Genomic DNA, 26,546 nt, shown 5'->3' with positions numbered 1-26,546 from the left:
CTACACATATACTTAAGTACTTTATACTTTGCATTTATTCTGTAGCTGTGCAATCAGCATTTTTATTTATTATTTTTTTTACTGTTTAAGAAATTACTTATACACCTAGCTTTTGCTGATGAACTTTTTTTTTTATGAGAATCGTCTATTTCTTCTAATATGGTAAATAAATAAAAGTATATAAAATAAATATGTTTTGCTTTCACTTTCTCTTAAATTTTATTTGGTAAGATATATTTTAGATATTTCCTTTTCATTGTAAATTAAATTTAGTCATGGATTTTTGTGACTTATAATTGTTTTTTTTTCTCAATTATTTAGCCATATTTTTGAAGCTTTTTGAATGTATAATTTTGAGACTGAACATTGTTACTTACTTTTTATTACAAAAAACTTCTGTTTAAAAGGAACATGTATTGTACTTAAATCTGTTTCGCAGATTTCTATTCATTATAATTCTAAAATATCGCCCAATAGCTTTTGGATTACAACTGCATCCTCTATTTTTTTTCTTTAAATGCATGGTATGTGACATTTCTTTACTTTACTCTAGTGTTAAATGACTTTATTGAAATGTAATGGGAAAAAAACTCTTTCAATGTGTTTGACAATAAATATTTAACTTTTTTCTGAAAATTTGTATGCTTGGTATTTATATTATCTTTACTTTATCTGTCTTAAAAATTGTCTTAATAAATCTTTATATGCATTGCTTATTTCTGTTTTTAACTAACAACCTGTTTGAAAATTATCTACATGTTTTTTCCTCAGTCAATAAAAATATTTGTAAACATCGAAGTTGTATTATTTATATATATATTGCCAGGGTCTGCGAAAGAGGCGGTAATATAGATTTAAAATAGCATATTTATTGTTTTCTTTCATATATATTTGAAATAATTATGAAAAGATTTTTCTGGATGATTAAGTAGGACTTTTTCTCTAAAAATATTTGCTAATAGCGGGCTTGATAACTTCTTTGTTCATCTGAAATGCTTATAATTGTTGTATTTAGCTTTGCACATAAGTTTTATTTATTTCTATATAGTTTTATATACAAATATTAATGTGGTGAATATCTAATCTTTCCCAAAAGCTATTTGATTGGAATAATCATTTAATTACTCTGACAGCTGTCCGTTCTTTTAATTATGTGTTTTATACGAGGTAATTTTTAATTTATTTTAACGGCTATTTTTAAGGTATTTTTCATAAACAATTTATTACGAGTAGGCTTGTCGCTTCGTCATGAAAACTGTCATCATGAACGTTTTTAGATACAGCGGGTAAATAAAGTAAAAATGAGACATGAAAGAATACCAGTCAATGGATTAGTGAATTTGTTTATGCACGAATCATTGAAGGTTTTAGTGAATGGTCTGATGAGTTTATAAATGCATAAAAATATTTATAAATTGTTTTACATTAGTCGACGGCAAAAATTTTCGTTTTTAAACTAATTTTAAACAAAACTTCGACGCATTGAATGCAAATCGCAACAATAATGTATATCGAAAATAAATCCTAAAAAACAAATGGTTTTGAAGAGCCTATGAAAATGTTTGCATCTGCTAAAGCACGAAAGAAATGGATTTTAATGTTTATACTTATATATTTCAATGTCAAAAGATTATGCTCATTATAAATATTACCTACAATAAATATCAATTCTAGAATACTTGAGGTGATAATATCATTTATTAAACTAACAGTTTTCTTTTTTTAACCATTAATGAATTAAGTGTAATTTATCTTGTTTACATGTTTCCTGAATCAACATTTAGATAGGATATAGATTTTATAATTTTCTGATAAAAATATTGTAATTTAAAATAAAATATTTTTCTACCAGCAAAGCAATTTAAGGATTTTTTAAAAAAAATTTCTTTTTCAATATTGAGTTGAGGTAGCCGTTTTCAGTATCACCCGGGCCCGGAGAGCGATGTTCATTGCATTGACGTACATTGCTCACACATACACATCCAACCATGGCCAAACCCCTTTTTCTGAACTAGCAAAAAAGCCGCGTAATTTCGACTTTTTAAAATAATGTGAACATCGATTTGAGTTGGCACCACTCTTTCCAAACTTTGACATCATATTCAATGAGAGGACCTAAAGTGATTGTACAGGAAAAAAATTTCACTTCAAGAAAAAACAAATTTCATCTGACATCTCACTGGGTGCTTGAAGATGAATTTCTTCTTATTCAAAGATTTAATTATCTAAAGCATCTATATAGATGAAATTCCATATGACGAAGAATTTTACATAAAGAAGAATAACATATAGAAGAATTTTACATTAAACTTTCTAAACCAAACTAAAATTGATAAATGTGTTGGTTTTTTTCTATCCAGCTCAAGAATTTTTGTACACATATTTATAAAAAATAATTAACCGAAACCATTTATTGCTTCAACTAGGTTACCTCGTGTCATTTAGCCTGAAAATGCTACCAGTTTATCTGGCATAATGAATAAAAGATAATTAAATATCAAAGAACTGCAACAAATTCCTTTTTTTTTTAATTAAAAAAAGCTATAGGCTAGCAAACATCACCGATGTTATCTTTAAAATATTTGGAATCGTCTGCGATTTAATTTTAATCAATGGCTAGCTCTGAACCAATTAGAAAATTCTATTTTTCATACGTCTCTGCCGATCGATCTAGTTAAAACTTATGAACGATTTTTAAGGTCAGGAGCTAAAAATTGTCTCTTTCATTCACTGTCCGAATTTCAGGATGTTAGAACAAACAGTTCTGGAATTATACAAGAGATGCACATAGAGATTAACTCATTTTATTATTATAGATATAAGACCTATTGAAACTGGGGCAGTTTCAATATAGTTATTGAAAAAGAGGTTTTGATTGTGATAAATTTTAATGAAATTATATTAAATTCGTAATAACAATGAATATTTTGTTGTCATGTTGAATATTTAACATCTATAAATAACGACTGATTATTTCAAAGACTTCCTTTTATTAAACATGTTATCGTCAGTTATGTTTCGTACATAAAATGAAAGTTATTTCCTATACTTAGAAGAATGTCAACGCCATCCTTGCGTCTGGAACTTCCTGTTGTCCCTCTTGGGACTGTGAGTGTCCGGTGGGGTGCGGTCATTTTCAGGAAGGATGATGTTCTTTTTGGAGAGTCTGCTTAGGAATGTCAAATAGTTATTCACGTGGCTCGGTCTGTCGTAGGAAAGGAGGCTCTCTTCGTCTATGAGGGCCCTCTTGTTTGGCTGCAGCAGTCTAGTTGTGACGGGACCGAAATAATGCAGAGCCATCGCCAGCAATATCCAACTCGTTTTTGACATCATTGTGTCACTCCTCTATAACAAATAAAAATAATTATCAGTGTGAGATAATTAAAAAAAATAGTGCAAACATAGTTTTGAGATCATTTAAAAAATAGGATAAAAATAATGCAAAGATAATTTTTAAAAAGAAAAGTAGTGCAAAGATAATTTTTAAAAAGTGGTGCAAAGATAATTTTAAAAAAGGTGGCGCAAAGATAATTTTAAAAAGAAAGTGGTGCAAAGATAATTTTTAAAAAGAAAAGTGGTGCAAAGATAATTAAAAAAAAAATAGGACTAAAATTGTACAGAGCCAGAAAGGACCAATCATTGTGTCACTCCGCTATAATAAATAGCCAAAAAACTATCCGTCAGAGATAATTAAGAAATTTTTTACAGAAAAAAATAATGCTCGTATCAATAAAACTGCAAAATTTGGTTGCGAAAATCGGAATTTTTATGACAAGAAACTTATTTATTTATTATTATGTATTTTCATAAAATTTTTTATTATTTATTTTTTTATTATTGGTTTGCGAGTTGCAGTGTTTTAAGATTAAATCGCGCACGAGCGTTAAAAGAAAGGTGGAAAACTATGAGGGTCTAGATCTAGATGAAAGAAACAAATTGGTGAGGACATGAAATTTCAAACTACAAGAAGAAAAGAATGTTCCGAAGTCTTAAAAGAGGCCGGGATGGTGATGATTTTTTATTGGAACCTGATGTCAAAACGATGAGAAGGGGGTTAATTTTAGATCAAATAGTGAGGAACAATTTGAAGTTGGAATGTAGTCGTATAGCCGAAAAGATACTTTAAAAATACAAAAACAGAGAAATAAATTTACAATTTTATTTAATGCAAAGGTATTTGATTATTATTTTATTTTATTTAAAAAAAAAACTAAAAAAGGACTAATATTAAAAAATTGTTGAAGTTTCATAATTAATACGCATATCTACCAAATTAAATAATCTTTCAAAAACTATAACACCTAATATATATATATATATATAATGTCTGTGGCTCCACAGATTATTTACAGATAATTCAGATGCAATTTGAGCCAGTTTTTATTTTTTTAAATTAAATAAGCGGTTAAGAATAAAGATAGCCACGATCGCTACAAACTTGGAGGGGGGAGGTTAGGAGTGAATGAGAATTCAAATGTGGGTAAAATAGCTGTTTCATGAATTCACAGTATTTCTTAAACAAATACTTATTTCAATATACGTACTCTTCACAATAATATTTGTGAACAACATCATATTCAATAATAAGCGCATTAATTATCTCAATATACTTCAACAAATTAACTATATATTATATTATCAATAAATAACTATAATAAATCCATAAAATAAAAACAATACCGTTAAACTATTTTTCATATTTTACCATTTGAAAATATTAATTAAATAGGAAATTAATAAAAATTAATAGATGTATAATTAATTATATCTATTTACAACAAAGAAATATTAAAAACTTCATAAATATGATGAAAAAATTCTTTTTTTATAGTTAAGTTCGTAGTATTCACCATAAAATGACCAATGCCCGATTCTCTACAAGCGATATTGTTGTATATTTCTACACAATGCTCATAAACAAAATGAGAGAAGATCTTTCCCAATTAAAAAAAAAATCAATAAATAAACACAATTAACATAATAGTTCAGATTTTAAATTTACTAAACATTGTTACTTGAAATATATGAAATGCAATTATCATGAAAACTTTTTGCTAAAATACCATTATGAACATTTCAATCAATATTGTTAATATCATTTTTCGAATTTTAAATAATTACACATCTTAATTTCCTTTTTTTTTCAATAAGTCCTCTATTAAAACAATATACTATTCCTTTTAACAAAATAAGTCCATTCGCTGGAAAAAATATTTAGCTGCATTTAAAAACCAAACGTAGTTTAGTTTAAAGTTTATAAAAAAACTCTCGATATCCTAAGTTCCACGAAAATAAAAGTTTATATTCTTATAATAGGTTACACATTTTGGATAAGGGGGTGTAACATAAAAAGCTTTAACAAATATTTTAATGTTATTTTCTTTACCTAAAGTCTCTTAATTTATTATTGAAAACGAAACGCATTTTCACAATCAATGATTCTTATCCGGTATTTTAGTTCTAAATTTAGAATAAAGGACGCTAGAATTAACATTTTAGTTTTTCCCTAAAAATATTTTATTTTATGTATGTGGAATTTTTTATTTCGATTTTAAACAGTTTGAATTGATATAGGGGTTCAAAACAATTATGTGCCCCTGCAAGCTATTAAACTGCCCTATTTTTCACAATTTATACTTTTGTCAATTTTTTTAAAAGTAATTTATAAAAAATAAAGTAATTTATAAGTATTATTTTTAAATTATAGTATTTTCTTGCTATCTTTATTTCTTTAATTATAAAAAATTATTTTTCTCTACATTCCGAAACATTAGAAGCTACGAATAAAAAATATATAGAAAAATAAATGAAATAAATTGTTTTGGAACTTTTCAACAACTTTATTATTTTTTCTTCACACATGCAAGAGAATATCTTTTTAGTGCAAAAGTTAAAATAAAAAAATTCTAAATGTTTAAAAAATTGGTAAAACATTGGTAAAAAATTGGCTAATGATTAATTTCAAGACTAATTTAAATGTATTCTTTCATATATATAAATAAATAAATTTTCTTCGAACATTTCGGGAATTTTATGTTTTTTATTGACACACTTAAGAGAATTTTTTTTTTTTTTAAAGCGTTGCTTTTCTGTGCAAAAGTTCAAATAAAAAAAATTTCAAAGTTTTTTTTTTTTTTAAGTTAAAACTTATCTAATGATTTATTTCAAGAAAAATGCATAAATGTTCTTTTACATATGTTGTCTTCTCCATTTTTATGGGAAATTGAATTCTCTAAACTTTTTTTTATAAAAAATACTTCATTTTTTTCAATGGTTATATTATTTTTATAATTTTGAAAACACATGAACAAAATAGACAAGTGAAGGGAAAAATAAAAACTTAGGATAATTTTAATCGTGCTGCCATCTGTGGTGTACAGAAAAAAACATAGAAAATGAATTTATATAATTTATGCATTAAAATGTAAACATTTATATTTGAAAAGATCTAAGATATAAAAATTGGTAATATGTATAAGAGATATTTTTTTTGTCTGTTTTGTAATAAAACTTAGGCAGTTGAAATAAAATTTAAAAAGGACAAAGAATAGATGAATCGAAGGTTATCTGATCTGATCTAGTGAGTTGTCCTTTTTTTTTCTCTTTTTCGTTAATTGAAAATATAAAAAGGCTAAATACGTTATAATAAGACTTAAATAGAGGAAAATTAGTACACACATATGCATAAAAGTATTAACTTGCAGACAAAGCAAAGCTTCCGTTTGGCAAAAAACTCTGATTGGCTCACTTAAGGGTTGCCAAAAAAGCGATAAAACAGTCTTCGATCCTATTAGTTCTCTCTAAAAGATTGCACAACGTTGCGTGTAAAATCGTATAGCAACCATGGACTCAAAACATTGTGCAAGGGTTGATTTTTTTGTTTATAACGCGATAGCGGTTCTCTTCGTCAATCAAAATTTGCATTGGTTTACCGACTGTAATATTTGAAAGAGCAGAATATCTTTATTTCTATCATGGGTAAGCACTTCTTTCTTTTGTATTTATCAAGAAAAAAAATGCTTTGAATAATTTATTCAGTTTTAACTTGATTGTGCTTTTGTTTAATTTATAATTTTTTACGGTTTATGAGAATGTATGTAATATTGTGATATCAAGTTGTAGGTGTAGTAAAATAACAATTAATTCAAAGTTGTCAAATGACTGCTTTGAATTTATTATTATCTTACTATTATCTATCTATGCATTAGTAGAATAAACCAGTAGAACTTGATTTAAACGCACTGCGTATATATATTTGATGTCTGAATTTTGAACCTTTATATTTCTATCAATGTGAAAGTAAAGCTTATGATTGTGAATGTTATCTGTTTTGAAGTTATTATTAGGGCTAGTGATTAACGATTTTTCTTTCATTTTTAGTGCTGTTTTTTTCTTATTAGATCTTTTTTTTTATTTTTTTTTTTTTATAATAACAAAATTTTAATATTTTATTAAAATTTTATAATTTTTGTTGCATTGAAATTTGTTATTATAAATATTCTACAAAACGGGTGATTCTTGAAAACAGAGTTTTTCAAGATATAAGAATTCGATATTGGATAACAGGCAATCTTTAAGAATATCAAAAAAAAAAACATTTGGTAATTCCATGCAATTCCGATCTTCTGCTTGAAGATAAGGAACTAAAAATTAATAAATTCTTATAATTTATCTGTATCGAGTAATTATTTACTTCTTATTTTATTCATAAGTTGCGAATATAATTATTTTATTTTTTCTTTAATTTATAAATACCAGCTACGATTTATACTTAATTTTTTTCTGCGTTCATATTGAAAATGTTTTCGAAAATTTTTAATGGCACTATTTTTCATTTTAACGTCAATTTTGATGGTTTTAGAGTTTTTGGACTTTAAGAATTTTCAAGTCAGATAAACATCCTAGCCCAATTGTTAATAATTAGGTTTATGCCATTATGATTGCTAAATCTTCACAATTGAAAAACTCAGTGCAACATGGATAAATGGCATTTTGTTAATTTTTTCAGAACAATGTTAGTTAAATTCAGGGTTTAAAAAACCCAATTCAAACAAAAATCAGTTGGGAAAATTTAGCCCTCGATCCTATGATTCATACGAAATTTTCAATTAGTTTGTTCGGTAGAGCCATATAAAAAATAGAATTTTTTTTATTGGCTTAGATGAAAAAAATTGATAAAAATGATACTGTATTCAATTTTCTTTCTTTCAAATATTTTAAAGAACATACATCAGTGATATTTGCTAGCTCCTCATAGAAACGGAAGTTTTTGGCACTTTCAATTATTTGTTATGCCAGAGAAACTGAATGATCAGCATGAAAATAATGGCATTGGCGCACCAAATTAATATTTTCAAAATTATCTGAAACCACCTGTTTATTTTGTTTATATTTATGCTTTTAAAACGTAATTTTATAAAACTTAATAATTAAAAATTAATTGTAATTTAAATAAAAATCATAAGTTTTGTATTGAAAAGCCAAATTAATGGAAAAATAGTACTACATCGTATAGAGGAAACGTAAAATATCGCCATACTCTTTTTGACGCCACTGCTGCTTGATTAAATTATTTTTTATTAGGCAGTAATTGAATTTAAAAAAAATAGCAAGTTTGTTCAAGAAAGCAAAATTAATAGAGGAAATGTGCTTATTCTTTTAGGATAATCGTGAAAATTCGTGAATTTTAATTTATTTTGGTAATAAGTGCGAATTGAAATTAAAAACAAACTGTGTATTAAAAAGAGAAATTAACGGAGAAATGGTACGAATTCGTTTGAGAGATACGTAAAAAATCAAACTATTATAAACGCAAATGATGCTTAATTAATTTTGATAAGAAGTACTCATTAGAAATGAAACAAATATATTGAAGCAAAATTAATAGAGGAAATGTGCTTATTCTTTTAGGATAATCGTGAAAATTCGTGAATTTTAATTAATTTTGGTAATAAGTGCGAATTGAAATAAAAAACAAACTGTGTATTAAAAAGAGAAATTAACGGAGAAATGGTACGAATTCGTTTGAGAGATACGTAAAGAATCAAACTATTATAAACGCAAATGATGCTTAATTAATTTTGATAAGAAGTACTCATTAGAAATGAAACAAATATATTGAAGCAAAATTAATAGAGGAAATGTGCTTATTCTTTTAGGATAATCGTGAAAATTCGTGAATTTTAATTAATTTTGGTAATAAGTGCGAATTGAAATAAAAAACAAACTGTGTATTAAAAAGAGAAATTAACGGAGAAATGGTACGAATTCGTTTGAGAGATACGTAAAGAATCAAACTATTATAAACGCAAATGATGCTTAATTAATTTTGATAAGAAGTACTCATTAGAAATGAAACAAATATATTGAAGCAAAATTAATAGAGGAAATGTGCTTATTCTTTTAGGATAATCGTGAAAATTCGTGAATTTTAATTAATTTTGGTAATAAGTGCGAATTGAAATAAAAAACAAACTGTGTATTAAAAAGAGAAATTAACGGAGAAATGGTACGAATTCGTTTGAGAGATACGTAAAGAATCAAACTATTATAAACGCAAATGATGCTTAATTAATTTTGATAAGAAGTACTCATTAGAAATGAAACAAATATATTGAAGCAAAATTAATAGAGGAAATGTGCTTATTCTTTTAGGATAATCGTGAAAATTCGTGAATTTTAATTAATTTTGGTAATAAGTGCGAATTGAAATAAAAAACAAACTGTGTATTAAAAAGAGAAATTAACGGAGAAATGGTACGAATTCGTTTGAGAGATACGTAAAAAATCAAACTATTATAAACGCAAATGATGCTTAATTAATTTTGATAAGAAGTACTCATTAGAAATTAAACAAATATATTGAAGCAAAATTAATAGAGAAATAGTACTAAATCGTTTATTAAAACTTAAATCGCTATATTGCTGACGCTATTAATTCTTAATTAATTTTGGTAATAATTATTAACTAGAACTAAAATTTTTACTTTTCGACTAATCGAGTGCAAAACTATATTTATGTACTTATTTATTACTTTTTTTTAAAATTTATTTAATTTTTTGGGAACCTCCATTTCATTCAGTGTTTAAAAAATAATTAAAATGAAAACAATTCGGAAAAAAAAATACAAAAAAAAGGTAGATGGAGGTTTACAATTTTCGGCGACTTTTCTCTTGCTCCCAGCTAACGGATAAGTGCGGTAAAAATTATTTGGATACAGATTCGCCCAATAGTTCATCCGCCTATCTCATTAAAACTACAGATTAACTTATCAATCTTTATATTCTATCTATAATACTAGGGAGCGAAAATATGCTATTCACCCAAATGTCAAATTACTTTAGAAATTAACAGTATGTGGCCAAACTTTAAGAGTTAACTTTCAACTGAACAGTGGAAAAAATTTCTATGATATCTTTGTAGTTAATATTTTCATTCTTTCAATGAGGACCTTTAAGATTGTAGTGCATCTACCACTACAAAAATACAATTCCAATACCCTAGAATATAAGACATGTTAACTTGATTTTATGTTAGGGTGTGGCGTAACTACCACTATAAATATTAAATACCGAATCACAAGTATATAAGAGATGTTAACTTGATTCTAGTGATGGGCAATAACAGGTATTTTCAAATAACAGGTTCCAGCTGTTACCATACAAAATAATACCTGTTCCAAATACCTGTTCCAAAATAACAGGTCTAAGGAAAAAAAGTTCAACTTTTTTTACATTTGAAAGATAATTTAATTGTTGCAGCTGCAGTTAATTTGCTTTGCAATAGAGCTGCACAATGGGCTTTTGGCGACGGTCTGAAAAACATCCCTGAAAATGATCCGAAGACAAGCCATTATAATTTTGATCCTCTGCAGAGGGGGTGACACCCCTGCTTCGGTAGCCCAACGACCTGCACGCGAAGTCGAGCGCTTTACAGTAGAACAGTTTAATAAGGACCAATACCGCACACCCTCGGTCCCTACGCACACTGATCCAACTGGTCACCCACCCGCACACTGACCGCAGCCAGAAATATAGTTTAGAATGGCAAGTATTTTTGTAGTAGATACATATTTTTCTGTTAATTTGACAAAATTAGGAAATAAATATTTTTCTTTCTCAGAGTAAGAAAATATCGCGAAGTTTTTTCCAGTTATTTTTTAAACAAAACGAAAGCAGTTCAACATTAATTTCTTTTTTATTCTCTATTGTTAGTGAAAAAATTATATTTCGTCCTTTTTTATATATATATATATTTTTTTCTTTTTGTGATTATACTTTAGATCAGGTAGTTTAAATTGGTTGAAAACACTTGAAAAGCATTTTCGTTAGTGCAATCAAATATAATGAATAATAATAGATACAATAATTTTTGTTACAAAATATAGTTCTTTTTAATCCATTTTTAGGAGAAATGAGTGAAGCAGAAAAAAATTATTTTACAAGCATAAAATAATTTAGAAACAGATTTATTACTTGTTTCTAAATAAAAAAGATATAGGAGTTCCCTATTACATTCTGTTTGACGATATAACCAGAATCTTTTCATTTCTACGAGAGGAAAAGAAAAGGAACTTCATCAATATTGAGATAAATTAGAAATTTAAAAAAAAAATTAATCTCTGAATTTAAAATACAACATAGTGTATTATTATTTTTAAATAAAAACAATTTAGGAATATCACATTATATTCTGTATATTTGACAAAATAACCAGCATTTTTCATGTTATATAAAGAAAAGAAATAGGGCTTAGTTGTCTTCTAGAATTTCAAGTTGATAAAAATGAAATTAAATATAACCTAATACCTAAAAATAATCTAACTGCATGCATTGCAACCTCGTCGCAATTTTTTAAATAGTTCGAATAACATCATTTGACAGTTTTAGGCTGAAAAAGTATTTATACTAAAATGTAATTGATTGAGCTTTACCAATTTGCACCAGATGAAACATTTAGGAAATTAAATATAAATAGAGCATAATCCCAGACTTTTAAACATTTTTTTAAAGTAAATATTCAAAATAAACATCAGTATACGAATTTAGCATAATTTTTAAAGAAACAAGTCTTTTTAACAATTCTTAACTTTTCTTGGATTATTTAAATAATGTTTTTCTTTCAAAACAATTAGCACATTAATATCAAAATATCACATACTATGTAGCCTTAATGGTAATTTTAATGTCAAGGAAAAATTCAAAACAAGAAGAAAAAAAAAAAAGAAATTCGCCAAATTAACTGTAATAGATTTTTCTCTTTACTGCAGAATATTATCATTTAAAAATATATTATTTATTTTCTTCAAAAATTCAAAGTAAATAAATTTTTTAAGCAACAAAATAATAGGCAATACCAGAGGGACATCTATTTCTATGCGAGTGGACAAAATTCAACGCAAAAATCACTCTTCACATAGAACATTGATTGAATTATTACAACAAATGACTACGAGGGAAATAAAGGACACGCCTTCATGTAAAAATATTGATAGAGTCAATTCATAACCTCGAAGGTCACGGTCGATTCCGACCTCGAAAAGGAAGCCGCCGATAGCGCGAAAGCCAGGGAGGTGGTCCGAAAGTTAGGGGACCAATGGTGTAAAGCAGTGTTTCCCAAAGTTTGGTACGCGTACCCCCAGGGGTACGAGAACAGTTTAGCGGGGGTACGCGTTCTTATGCGAAATATCTTGCAAAAAACGAAAATTTCAAAAAATTTTATTTAAAAACAAAGCTAGCCATGAAAATATACGATAACGTATTTTTCTATTGGCTATGGGCAGAGTTAACAGTTAATAATTAGTGATGTCAACAGCCAGTTGTGATTTTTAACTTTTGTGCAAATTTTTTATATAGTAAAAAATACATTCATTTTTTTATTAGTGGTACACAGTGTTGCGAAAAATTTAGAAAGGGTACACAAAAGTCATGAGTTTGGGAAACATTGGCGTAAAGAGTTGTCTGGATTCTCAAAGTAAACTACTTATGATTAGATGTCCCCCAAAAGACGATTGTAATTAATGCAGTAAATACAGTAGGCGAAAAAAAGAGACAATAAAAAAAATTGGAGCATTTTTATGCATATGTAGGCCGTAGTTACTCTATAGTGAGCAATTCACTATTTCAAACAAAATATTCTGACTTTTTCATTAAATGTATAAAATATATAAATTTAATGCCCCTTAAAACTTTATAACTAAGCTTCATTATTAAATCACATTCATAAAATATTTTGCTTAAAAAATATTTACATATTATTCTACTACCCTTTATCTTCTCAGTACTATTGTACTACCTTTCATGCTTCGTCATAAGTTCAGCATATTTAAGTCGATGTAAAAAAGAATAAAGATTGGGAGAAAAAATATAGTGTTTGATACAAAGAAAATAAAGTGTTTAAATATAGTTTGAATTCGCATACTAAATATAGTTTTAACAATTTTAGCACATCCTTCTTATAAGGAAATAAAAAGTTAAAATATTTATTGCCTTAAAAAAAGAAAGAAAAAAAAAGTGAAAGAGAGAGAGAGAGAGAGAGAGAGAGAGAGAGAGAGTAAGACTTAGGAGAGAAGAAATGAGACAATAAGACTCGTATTTTGTAGAAAATTTTTACATGTAGAAAATATGTATCAATATCAAAAAATTAGGAAAAATATTCAAATGCTTCAACTTTTTACATCGCAGAAAAAAAAAAATTAAAACAAGGAAAATGCAATTATAAGCAACCGCCCCCTTCCCCCCCATATACCGGAGCATCAAAAGGGCAGGGGCGATATTCTTACAAATAAACTTAACCTGCAAAATAGTAGGCAAAGCTATCACAAAATTCTTGCCTATTCCTGAATACAAATTTGTTCAAAAATACTAACCAGCTTCACCTGTTCCAAAATACTAGCCTGTGACAAAATACCAACTGTTCCAAAATACTAGGCTGTGATAAAATACTGCCTGCTCCAAAATACTAGCCTGTGACAAAATATCGCCTGTTCCAAAATACTAGCCTGTGACAAAATATCGGCTGTTCCAAAATACTAGGCTGTGAAAAAATATCGCCTGTTCCAAAATACTAGCCTGTGACAAAATACTGCCTGTTCCGAAATACTAGCTGTGACAAAATATCGCCTGTTCCAAAATACTAGCCTGTGATAAAATAACAGGCTGCTTCGATAAAGCGTGTGTTGGCTTCGAATGTTGCTGAATTAACATTAATAAAGTCTTCATAGAAAACACAGACAATATTTATTGATAATATAAGTACACTCGTAACTTACTACATTCACGTACATATCGTATTATTCTACAAAATAATAATGTTTACATCACAAAATCGAAACTGAAACCAAAACATAACCACTGTTGCCATTCTTCATTTTTACAATGTATATGCGCTTACGGTGGCCAAGCAATAAATTTTTGGCAAGATAATTGTTTGCCTAGTATTTTGGAACAGGCCTTTCTAAGTAACCTGTTATTTTTATAACAGGTACGATTAAATAACAGGTGACAAATACCTGTTCCAGAAAATATTAGCCATCTCTACTTGATTCTATCATGAGGTACCTTTTGATAGATGAAGGTTGACATAGTCTAAGATTAAATCCCCTCATTGGTGACCCGGGCGTGATTTTATCTGTGATAGAATTCGATGAACAGATACCACTAGTTGATTAATGCTGTTTTATTTATTAACTTCAATTTTTTGCTCATTATATTTATTTATTTTTCTTCCAAGCATTTCGCTCGTAATTTTTTTTTTTTTAATAGCTTTTTCGCTATTTTTTTCCATCATTTTTTCATAGCTTTTCGCTATTATTATTATTTTTTTTTTAGCATTTCGCTCATTATTATTTATTAACCGGATTTCTTTCTCTTTTTTTTTTGTTGCAAATCAACTGTTTAATGTGGATTCATCCATCAATATTGACAATTTCTTATCACGTCCGTAGGTCACCAATGAGGGATTTAATCTTAGACTATGTCAACCTTCATCTATCAAAAGGTACCTCATGATAGAATCAAGTTAACATCTCTTATATACTTGTGATTCGGTATTTAATATTTATAGTGGTAGTTACGCCACAAGGGTACCTTTTCATCGATGAAAGTTGACATTGTCTATATTTACTCTCCTCACATTGGTGACCCGGACGTGATGAGAACACGCCTACCTTGACAGAAACTCCCACTTCGATTTGAACTAGCCGAAAACAATGGATTGTTCACATTGAACAGTTGACTTGCTACTTGTGACTGCGACATTATCCACCTCCTCGCACTGTTGCTATTCAGTCTCGATCACACACAACGTCGGCCTACATACACTCGACTGCCAATGGCAACACAGGAGCAACCCCGGCCGTGAACTTAATACAGCTCTCACGATCAGCAATAGTACGGTGATCTTAATACAGCTCTCCCGGCTTCTCACAAAAGAGGAATAAATCAACTAGTGGTATCCGTTCATCGAATTCTATCACAGATGTAATTCTCGTGGGGGAGAACTGTAGTGTGTCTACCACTACAAAAATACAATTCCAATTCCTCAGTATATAAGACATGTTAACTTGATTCTATGTTGGGGTACCTTTTCATAGATGAAAGTTGACAATGTCGATATTTACTCTCCCCACAAAGATGATCTTTAAAATACTCATTACAACAAGATTAGAATAAACAGTGATCACCTTTCTTTTTATTTTTTTAATAATTTTGTAATGTGATGCATAGCTTGTAAATTTGTTTAATGCAATACGTTGCTTAAAGCGTGGGTTTTCGCAGTGAAAATACAAAAACAAAAAAAATGCTGTATTATGGTAATTTTTTAAAAAAAAATTTTATGTTGTGACCTTAACCAATTATATTTCCTAATTTCGATAGTAAATTTTTCTAAATTTCTGGTTTGGTAAGACTAATACAGGGCTAAAGAGAATAGAAGGGCTGGTTCACTCCTTTGAAGTATCTCTCGCCGCTCCGATCCTCCGACGTCACTCTAGTGACGTCACTTTGGCGCAAAGCTCGCACTTTTACTTCAAGAACGGAGCGTTTGGCCTTACTAGCTCTAACTACTATTGGATCATTTCTCTTTGCGAGATATTCTAAGACATTTGTTATTTTCTATAATGACTTTCCTCTGTTTTTGCAGTGAATTTACAAGAATTTAAAACTATTATAGAAATGCCAGTTTGCGCGATTGCAACTTGAAAAAATTCTGATATAAAAACAAAAGGAAAAAGTATAATTTTTCGCGTGTTCCCTAAAGTAAATGAACAACTATGTAAAGAATGGATTCCGAAATGACACACTTAATATAAAACAGCAATACGTTTATTCTGTGGTAAAGAACTTTTATAAAAATTCATTATCTAAATAGAAGCTGCCTTGTTACTTCATAAAGAAAAGCAGGTGAAAAGAATTAAAAAATAGATAAAGTCAAAGAAAATTAAAATGTAAAAAGTATAAATAAAAAGTATAAATAAAATATATAGTATATTGTTGAAATTCTCCTAATTTCATAACATATTTTTTAATGTAGTTATTCTAAATATTTATGATTTTTTTTAAAAATTATATTCTCTTCAATTTAAATATCTATAAATTATATAATCGTAAATTTAAATGTCTATAAACAATTGTAAAATTTCTAATGTCATTATGAACCTAAATTATTATTTTGTTTCAGTAATTAGCGTTTAAGGTCGATGTTTCCTAATGATTAAGTATGAACAAATTGCTATTAACGACATATTTTAAAATCAGGGATTCTAAATTTAACTTAACTTATCTTTATAAAAGAATATGTAGATAAAAAAAGTGTCGATATATGCCTTCATTTTTCTTAATAGTTAAAGTTAAAACTGAACTTTTTAAAATAAAGTATTTATCGTGTCATTTTCACCAACTAGCAAAACATTTTTATAAGTTTAAAATGGTATTTTTTTAATATAATAACCAAGAAAGTTTTTTTTAAACTATGTTTATGAACGGAAATAATGTGTTAATTACGTAAAGTTTGAAGGCTAATAACCAGAAAAAGTATAACTTATTTTTACAAAGAGAAAGATGCAAAGTTATCATATCTTTGCTTGGGATCTACGAGATCTGTGGACACAGTGACGTCATGAGGAGGGAAATCGTAGCTTCAGCTCTAAGAGCGGAGTGAACTAGCCCTTGTATTCTCTTTAGCCCTGAGACTAATATGGCTATAAATTTAAATATATTATAAAAGTTAACTTTTAAAAATCAAAAGAAATATTTAAAATTAAGAAATAATTAAAAAAAATAGTGACTATCTTGAAACGTTTGAAGAAACACGTTGTTGATAGCCTAAGAAAAAGAAAGAAAAAAAAGTTTTTTTATTCTTTTATTTTCGTTTTGTTATATATATTTCTTTTTGTTCTTCCCATAATAACGTATTTGTCAATAAAAGTAATCGTTTGAAAAAATTTTAAAATTGATATTAAAAATTATAAATTAGTTATTTTTCGTTGATAATTAAATGGTGGAACCTGATCATTCCTTGCCTAGAACTGGCTGTTGCAAGGATGTTTCGTTCTTTTTTTTATTCTACAAGTAAAGCATCTATTTATTAAAATTAAAGTATGAATATTTTGATGCAATGTAAAAAATGGGATTTTTTAAAATTATGCAAATTATTTTATTACCTCAATTAATATTTTTTACGCCGGTTATAAAATGAAATGTACGCAAGAATGAGCCGCAATGGCTCAGGGGATCAAGTGTTCTCCCCCAAATGAGATGACCCAGGTTCGAATCCCAAAGGTGGCTGGCTGGTACGCATTCTATTGCCGGCTCGCACCGACCACAGTGCTGACATAAAATATCCACAGTGGTAGACAGTTCATAGGTTAGAATCCATTTGCCATCGGACTAACCGAGGATGGTTTTCGTGGTTTTCCTCCCCATGTAACGCAAACGCGGATTATTTCCTTCAAATAGTCTTCCACGAAGGCAAATTTCTCCCGATGCTTGATCCATGAGTTTTCTTGTCTTCTGGGTTTGGTTCAAAATTACAAGGGTGCGAAATATTTAAAATAAGTAATACTTTTTTTTGGTGTAAAAATAATATTAATATTATTAATTTTTAATTTTGTTTTAAGTCGAAATAACATTTGCTGTGAGATAATTTAGTTTGATGTTATTAACTATATAAATATATATTATGAATAAGATTAATATTATTGAATCATAGTCTTTATATATTTTAGAAGATATGGTATTTAATACAGGCAAATAGCTTCCTATTTTTTAATTTATGTAATAAAATGCTATTTTTCTCGGTATGAATATAAGTAGAAAATATTAAATGCAGTATTAAAATTGTAGATTATTCAACAGGTAATTTCATCGCCAGAGTTATATATGCAGCTAAACCTATCTTTAAGTCGTGCATTTTGGTGCACTACTTTAACCTCGTGCAAAATGTCAGAGTGAACATAATTTTTTGTTTAACTTTGCATTTTATAGTGAACTAATAAATTATACTGTTTATAAAATTCGTCGGCAAAGTGTTTTTTTTTTTTTTTAAATTTTTTAGCCTTTTTCCGATACTTTGTCCCTTTAAAAAATGATTTTAAAGAAATAATTAATACATTATTCGAAATGGTCCTTCATAGACTTAAGGTTGGAGTCCAGAATACAATAAAAATTTAGTTTAAAAAAATGAAAACTTACAGATAAAATATTCAAATATTTATTTTGCTTTTCTCCCTCGTTGGTTAAAAGTATAAAAATGAAATATTTATAACAATTCTGATTTTAAAGAAATAATTAATACAGTATTCGAAATGTTCATTTATCGAGTTAAGGATGGAATCCGAAATACAATAAAAATTTAGTTTAAAAAAATAATTAAAATAAGCTTTGCGTGAATGCCCAGACAGTCCCAGACCATATTTTTCCAAACCTGTAGAAATAGCATCGGGGCTTGGTAAAGATAAAATATTTAAAATTGACTTCGATTAGTTCTCAATACATTGTTGCTCAAAATTCTAAAATCGTGATACATCGTCTCACTCTTTTTTGTTTTCTTTTTCAGCTCGGAAAGGAATGCTGAAGGAGGAGTTTGTGTCAAAGAAAGGAGACGAGGATGTTCCTGTCGAGCCCTGCAGGGGATGGACAGACGACTGCGAATTCTGCGACAAGAGATTCGGTCACTGGGTGGAATCAAGCGACGAAACCTTGGAGAAAATCCCCAGCAAGCCCGGACTCTTCATGGTGGCATTAAGAAGCAAGAGCTCCACCGAAGTGCGCAACATTGTTCTGGACATAACTGACATCCAGAAAAAGGCCTACAGCTGCATGGATGGTATTAAGGAACACGTAGCCGATAAGCGATCCAAAGCCACCAAATCAGTTATCCTCTGCCGTTGGATGAATTTCAAATCGAAAAGTGACAAAGATCTGGTCAATTTGTGCGCGCACTGGTATAACAACGGGATAAAGCCCAAAGACATGGACAATTGGCCGGGCACTGACCTCATCGGCCAAAGTGGGAGCCTCACATTTTCAGAAAAAATCCAGAAATGGTGCTATCCCAGGAAGGAAGCAACATGGCGCAAGCCCAAATCGACACCTACCAAAAAAGTGGAAGTTGTCGTGGAATGCGATTTCGAAGAGTCTTGCGAAGTGTGCGATTCCAATTTCGGATTCAGTAACTGGAAGCCTCTGGTGGATGTCGTGCAAGACGACCTGGCTCCGAAGACCCCAGGTATTTACCAGCTTGGCGTGAAGTACGGGAAAAAGCGCGAAGTGGTTTTAATTTCCGCCGACCAGAGAGACATTAAGTTTAACAACATCGCCCTGGCGATCAAAAGTGGCGAAAGGTGGAATCAGTCTGTCCTCAAGAATGAAAAATTTAAGAACAAAAACGCGAGTTTGGAAGTGAGGTGGCTGGAAGTTCAGAATATTGATAGCGAGAACAGTTGTTTCCTGTGGGCACACTGGCTGAATGCTGACAGGTTTCCGATGTTGAACCACAAGATGCCTGGTGAGAAGCAACTGGAGAAGCACAAGAGTTTCGTTCTGAGGGTGAATGACAAGCGCTGGTGTTATGAAATAGATGTCTTCAAGCAAAACAGGCTCTCCAAGTTCAAATCTAAGAAGCAAGTCATGAACGAATTGGAGGAAGACATCAGATTCATGCATTGTTCAGAGGATTTATCTTAAACAGTGACGACAGAGTAGGACATTAAATAAGTTCACTTACTGATTCGAATCAGTTGCAGGATGATGATTCGAATCGCCGATCAATTCAATGATTGGAATCACAGAATCAATACCGAACTCTATTTCGTTTACTATTTGAGAGTAATTTAGCCATTGAATAAAATGCTGTATTATATTTATTCATTTATATTTTTGGAGAGAGAAAAAGTATGAATGTAATAATTACACTTGTAAAAAAATAAAATCTTTTTTTCCCTCCTGATATGCTCTTTTAAAAGACACCCATTCAGTCATTTCGCCAAGAAATTATAATAATTTGTGTAGTAAATTATTGCATGCAGTTATGACACTAATCTCTAACAACCTTAGCATTAAAACAAACCTTCAATTTCAAATATATGTTGCCGACAAAGTATGAAACGTCGGCGTTCTGCTGAATGCCTAGGCATTGTACATAATGCTGGATGTTTTATAATATACAAGGTATAAAATATAAGAAGTATTACATACTTTCCCTAGGAATTTTATATAATACCTAGGCATTTTATGGAATGATAAATGCTATTTTGGCTAAGTATGAAAGAAACGTCCTGATGAGGTTATTCTGTAAATGTTGCGCATTTCTCAAAAATAATAATGTTATTCTGAAAAAATAATAAGAGTGAAATAATGATGAAAATAATAAAAAAATTCATTTTTTCCGAATTTATATTTTGACTCGTATTTCGAGATTGACTTTATAAGTTTTTATTTTTTTTTTTAACTTTCGGTAGCATTTTCAGTTTTGAAACAAATATTGCACAAAATATCATCACTTTTACTATCCTGGCCGTGGGAGATTTTATACTTGCCGGTTTCTCACTTGGCATTCTATAGAATGCCTAGGAAGTGTTAGAAATATAAATCGTTTCACACACTGACGGCTAGTTTTAGGCATTATATACAATGCCTAGGCATTCTATAGAACGCCGAATTTCATACTTTGCCGGTAACATGTATATATATATATATATATATATATATATGGTATTAACCGAATTATTATTTAGTATTAGTCCGAACTTTCTGAACCTCACAAAAAAGCAATTAAAAAATTCGAAATGGCAATCGAAAAATTCATACTTTCATTGTTCGAATTTGTTTTAAAATTAAAATAAAGTGAATAAAAGAAATTGTTTCCTTGTAAATCTCTCTTTTAACGGTATTTTTTTTTAATACTATTCACTTTTTCTTTACTATGTTCACTGGGACATTTGAAACCAAGATTTTGCCCATCGGTCAGCAGTAGTGACCTGTATTTCCTGAGGATGAGTAAGGTACGATTTAGTAATAATTTTCACCCAGGAAATGTTAAAGCTCGCTTAAAATGGAGACGTTTTCTTTAGAAAGTCATAATTAGTTTTTTTTTCTTTGGAATTTCTTTCGACAGCAAAAAATTATCTATTTTTGTATCGCAAATTTAATTACACAAATATTGAGTGAAAATTTTTATTTTAAAGGGGCTGTATCACGATTTCAGGAGGATATTCACCGTTATCTAAATCTCACAGTGGGCCAAAATTAGTATTTCGATACAAGGCTTCGTGGTCAAAATTAGTATTTCCATAAAATTTGTTTCAAAATTTGCATTTTGGGATTTTTATGTACCGGTGAATTGAATTCATAGTTGAAATTTTGAAATACTCTAAAAATACCCCAAAAAAAAACAAAATGGCTGCTGAAATATGGCGAGCAAAAATAAAAAAAAAAATAATATAGCACGTTTAAATAATTAAATATAGCAATGAAAATACAATAATTTTCGTAATTTTATACTAAAAATGAAAAGCAAATTATATTTCCGAAGTAATATAACAAAATAACGAGAATTAATTACAAAATAACGCGAAAACATGAAGAAAAAAGAAAACATAATTTTTGTTTTTCTGTATATTTAGTCCACCTTTGCAATACGAGCAAAATGGGGCTGGTTTTTCCGAAAGAAGAGACATCAAGGAAGACAACAAAAAATAGTTTAGCTAATTACCTCGTGGAACTTTTTGAAACTGATTTTCGAAAGTGATTCATACATTGTAAAATGTCAAATGATAAGATATAAACTATAAATTTGTCAAGAATATTAACTAATCCAACAAATTGAAAAATTCCACTATAAATTAACACTAGTTACTCTGATGAAAATGTAACAGTAAGGTGAAATTCCTATACATATTTCGAAAATAAAAATTTAAAACTTACATTTAAAGCAATTTTTTAAACATATTTTTCATGAAATTGTACTCTCGTCGGTCCAAAAAGTAAATTATAATGTTTGGAATGATTATGAATACTTAATTTGGAATATACTAAAACTGCCTAGACATATTTTAGTTAAAAAATTAATGTTTTACTTTTGACCAAAGATCATAGTCTTCTGGCCTACAGTGCAACGCACGAGATAATGAAGTTTTGATCAGGGCCTGATTACCGAAAAGGCACAGGAAGCAAGTGCTTCCCCTGTAAAATTCTAGGGGGGCCCCCAAACGACTGAAATTAAGGGCCCAATTTCTTATTTTTGAATATGCACTAGTGACTTATAACTGCACTAGTGAACGTTCATTTTCTGTATTGAAAAGAATAAAAAATCGGTGGAGATCAACTCTTTCAAATAATAAATTAAGTAGTTTAGCCCTTTTGGGCAATAGAGAGAGATATTACAATTAGGTTACAATTTGCAGATATTATTATTGAAGATTTTGCGAATTTAACAGCGAGAAAAAAACATATGTAATGGTAATAAACCTATGAATTTTCTTATTTTTTTAAAAATCTTTTTTCTCTATCATGTGGGCTCAAATTAATTTTACTCTGCTTTTTATTGTTGAACTAAACTCACAAGACTTTTAAATATCTATCAGTACGAAAAATATTTTTGTTTCATGTTTGAAAATTATTTGGTATGATTTTTCTGGTGCAGTAACAATAATTTATGCTGAATTAGAATTTTGTGTTGTTCTGCCGCTAGTAAACGAATTGGCGTAAAATAAGAGACTAATCTTGCAAAGAACCTTTCGTATAACAACAAGTAATTTTATTTATTGAAATATTTAAATTTCGTTAACATGTTTTTGTTACTATAAAGCACGTAAAGAAGGGCCCAACAAGATTGCATAAGATCTCTGTATTCCTTTCTAAGGTTCTAATAGTTTTCACATGGTTCTTGTCTCTTTAAAATTTATTGTTTATGGGCGAAAAATATCAAAAATTTCTTTTGCTCAAGTTAGGGGGGCCCCAAAATCCTATTATGCTTACCCTATTTTCAGAGGTTAATCGGGCCCTGGTTTTGATAATAATGAGATAATGATAATAAGGTAATGAGGATGGATTGATTGGCCAGCAATATTCAACCCTATGAGACAGCATTAGATTTTTTTTTTCATTTTCGAAAGCTGTAATTCAATTTATATCCAAATAATAATCCACTATTTATTTAATATTTCCGTTATTCTCATGAAATTATTCGATTGAAATGCTTGCGAAGAAAGAAATTTTAAAAGAATGTTTTTTTAAGAACAATATAATGAAGGAATTCTGAAAAAGATATTCATTTAGGAAAAATTTCATTAATATTTCAAACCGAATACCCAAATTCGACAAAAGAAAAATAAGCATGTTTTTCTGATTACGATTCTCAACCCTTAATTTTTTCCTTTTTGGTTTCTATGGTATTGTAAACCATATTTCAGCTTATTCATTTTCAATTTATGCATGCATTAAAATCAAATTTAAGAACGCGAATTGAAGCCGCTCTAGATCTGTAAATTCTGACAATAACGAATTTTAAGGTATAATGAAAATGATAAATCGGTATAATAAAAGAATTTCCTTCTTCACTCTCATTTACTGAATATTTTCAAAATAATTAATGAAATTTAGATTAGTACATCTTTTTAAAATAAATAATTAGTAGTCTTTCGTTAATTAATATATTCACAATCGCCGATGAAATTTATTCTTTAAACTATTTTAGGACCAGCAAAGAAACTGTATAAAATGAGGTATTATTTTAATTGATATACGCATAAATTCCGTTCATAAAGACGCAAAAAAAAGTTTATTTGAGAAATAAAATTGTGCTTATATTGCACAATTTGCCAAATCAAATGACAAATCATTTAGTTCAACACTAGATTTTTAAATGAAATTTGTTTTATTTTATTTGCAGAGCTTGCAACTTTAATCAGTCATAAAAACTTGTGATTAATCTCAAATAATGTAATTATACATTTTTAAAAAGACGAATTTGTCGATAACTTTTTAAAAGTTAAGAAACTAGTTTAAAATTTCCAAACAGAAAATGTTTACTTCATCTAAATTACTAATATTTTACAATCTTCAGAACTCTTGACAATGGCAGAAAAATAAAATTAGTGAAAAATATACGTCACAATGTTAATAAAAATACAGTCGGACTTCTATTTAACGAACTTCCATTTTGCGAATATCTCCATTTCGCGAATTTTTTCGAGGAACCAAGAACATTTTGGAAATTTCTTCGAAAATAACTTCCAAATAGCGAAGTGAATTTTCCATTTAACGAAATTTTCTTTGAGAACCTCTTTTCCTATTTCTCAAAATATTTCAGAGCGTTTTAGACTTGTTAACGCATTTTATGGGGGAAAAGCTTTTGAATTGATTTTTGATGCCACTTAACTTTTAGAGAAAGCAGTAAAATGCTTTATTATGCCTTTTTGCTTGCATTTTAAACGAAAAACTCAGACAAAATTAGCGGATTTCATCAGTAGCAATTAAACTTAAGAACGCATGTGGTAATGTAAGTTTAAAATTAATTTAGTGATAAATGCAACTACAATTTTATGCATAAATTTAGCTTTTTTTAGTTGAAAACATATATAGCATTATAGTGTAACAGTGGATAATGTTTTGCTCTATTCTTGCTTTTCATGCAGATTTCTTTTATGGTTAAAATTTATAAAATAAATAGTAGATACTACTTTACATGATAAATGTCAATTGCTATTTTAATTATGTCTAGTGTTTATGAATTTAAAACTTGTTTTGTGTTGTTTAAGTATTTCGAAAGGCGATTTTCTATTTAACGAATTTTCCATATAACAAACTTATTATCGGGATTTAGAGACTTCGTTAAATAGAGGTCCAACTGATATCGAGCGTATATATATTGATATTGACCGTATATATATTGAGTCCTGACCGTATATATATTGAAATGGTGCGTTTACGCACCTTTGGCCGAAAATGGATTAAATTTCCAGGAGTTCGATCATTTAAAGTTCCACACTAAAAAAAATTGAGAAACGCTGCTATAGAGTATATCTATTGCAAGGGTCTGCTTTGTTCAATAATTAATATAAATTGTTATTGAAATATTGAAAATCGAATACTGACCTCTATTAAGCCTCTGTTCCGTATCATCCAATTACGTTTTCCCGTCAAAAATGATTAACGTCTTATTACCTTCGAATCATTCATTCGTTTTAAACGTGGGATGCCGCCAGAGGCATGCAAAATTAGTTGTCATAGTAACGGATAATCCCCCCCCCTCCATCCTTCATTTAAATAAATATACCACCATTAACAGGGATTAAAATTAGGCATTACTAAACGCAAAAAGCTTTTTAACGTTTTTTTTTTCTTCCTGACTTTCAATTTTTTTTTTTTTTTTCAAAAATAATTTTTACAGTCTTGAAATTTATCCTAATACTGCAACTTTTGTTTTGTAGATATATATGTTACAGCTAAAACTTGAAAGCTATTAATCTGCACATTACCTAGCAGATAAACTAAGATAATAGGTTAAAGTGCAGCATCAAGAGTTTTCTACAATTTACCGTGGTGAGACGCGATGGCTCAAGGGATAGAGCGATCACTTTCCAATGAGGCGAACCGGGTTCGAATCCCAGTCGATACGAATTCCGCATCTGGCTTGCACCGACCATAGTGCTGACGTGAAATATCCTTAATGGTAGACGGATCATGGGTTAGAGTCCCCTTGCCGTCAGGCTAACCGTGGGAGGTTCTCTTGGTCTTCCTCTCCATGTAACGCAAACGCGGGTTAGCTCCATCTGAAAGTGCTCCACGAAGGCAAAATTTCTCCCAATACGCGATCCAGGAGTTCCCTTGTCTTCTGGATTGGGTTCAAAATTACAAGGCTACGGAGTTGAACATTAGTAGTCGTAAACTCATAAAATTGGGTCGGCTGTTCAACGACGAACTATCGCTGTAATGTGAGCATTTATGGTTACCGTATCGTTACAGTTTGTTTCTCTCTTTCGATTTGCTAATTTGTCAGAGCCGTGATGGCTCAGGGCTTAGAGCGTTCGCCTTTTAATGAGGTAAAC

General features: G+C 29.3%; 2 protein-coding genes across 3 annotated transcripts; one reads left to right on the top strand and one right to left on the bottom strand.

The window, feature by feature from the left end:
• Positions 1–2,983: 2,983 nt before the first annotated feature.
• On the bottom strand, positions 2,984–25,712 carry LOC147812074 (uncharacterized). 2 transcript variants are annotated; one of them, XM_087161798.1, is made up of 2 exons: positions 25,594–25,712; positions 2,984–3,345 (listed from the first exon to the last, which is right to left on the bottom strand). In XM_087161798.1, exons 1-2 carry the CDS (start codon positions 25,618–25,620, stop codon positions 3,061–3,063), a joined length of 312 nt encoding a protein of 103 aa, XP_087017924.1. In that variant the 5' UTR covers positions 25,621–25,712; the 3' UTR covers positions 2,984–3,060. The 2 variants fall into 2 exon arrangements, with proteins under 2 accessions (XP_087017924.1, XP_087017925.1); XM_087161799.1 differs by lacking the exon at positions 25,594–25,712 and adding an exon at positions 6,679–6,811.
• Positions 6,838–20,446, top strand: LOC107450000 (uncharacterized). The gene is made up of 2 exons (XM_016065702.4): positions 6,838–6,978; positions 19,055–20,446. Exons 1-2 carry the CDS (start codon positions 6,975–6,977, stop codon positions 20,182–20,184), a joined length of 1,134 nt encoding a protein of 377 aa, XP_015921188.2. The 5' UTR covers positions 6,838–6,974; the 3' UTR covers positions 20,185–20,446.
• Positions 25,713–26,546: the final 834 nt, after the last annotated feature.

This window comes from Parasteatoda tepidariorum, chromosome 4, assembly GCF_982258835.1.
Source record: "Parasteatoda tepidariorum strain Cologne lab strain chromosome 4, Ptep-v5.0, whole genome shotgun sequence".
NCBI lineage: Eukaryota > Metazoa > Arthropoda > Arachnida > Araneae > Theridiidae > Parasteatoda > Parasteatoda tepidariorum.
This window is presented reverse-complemented; position numbering and strand designations above follow the sequence as displayed.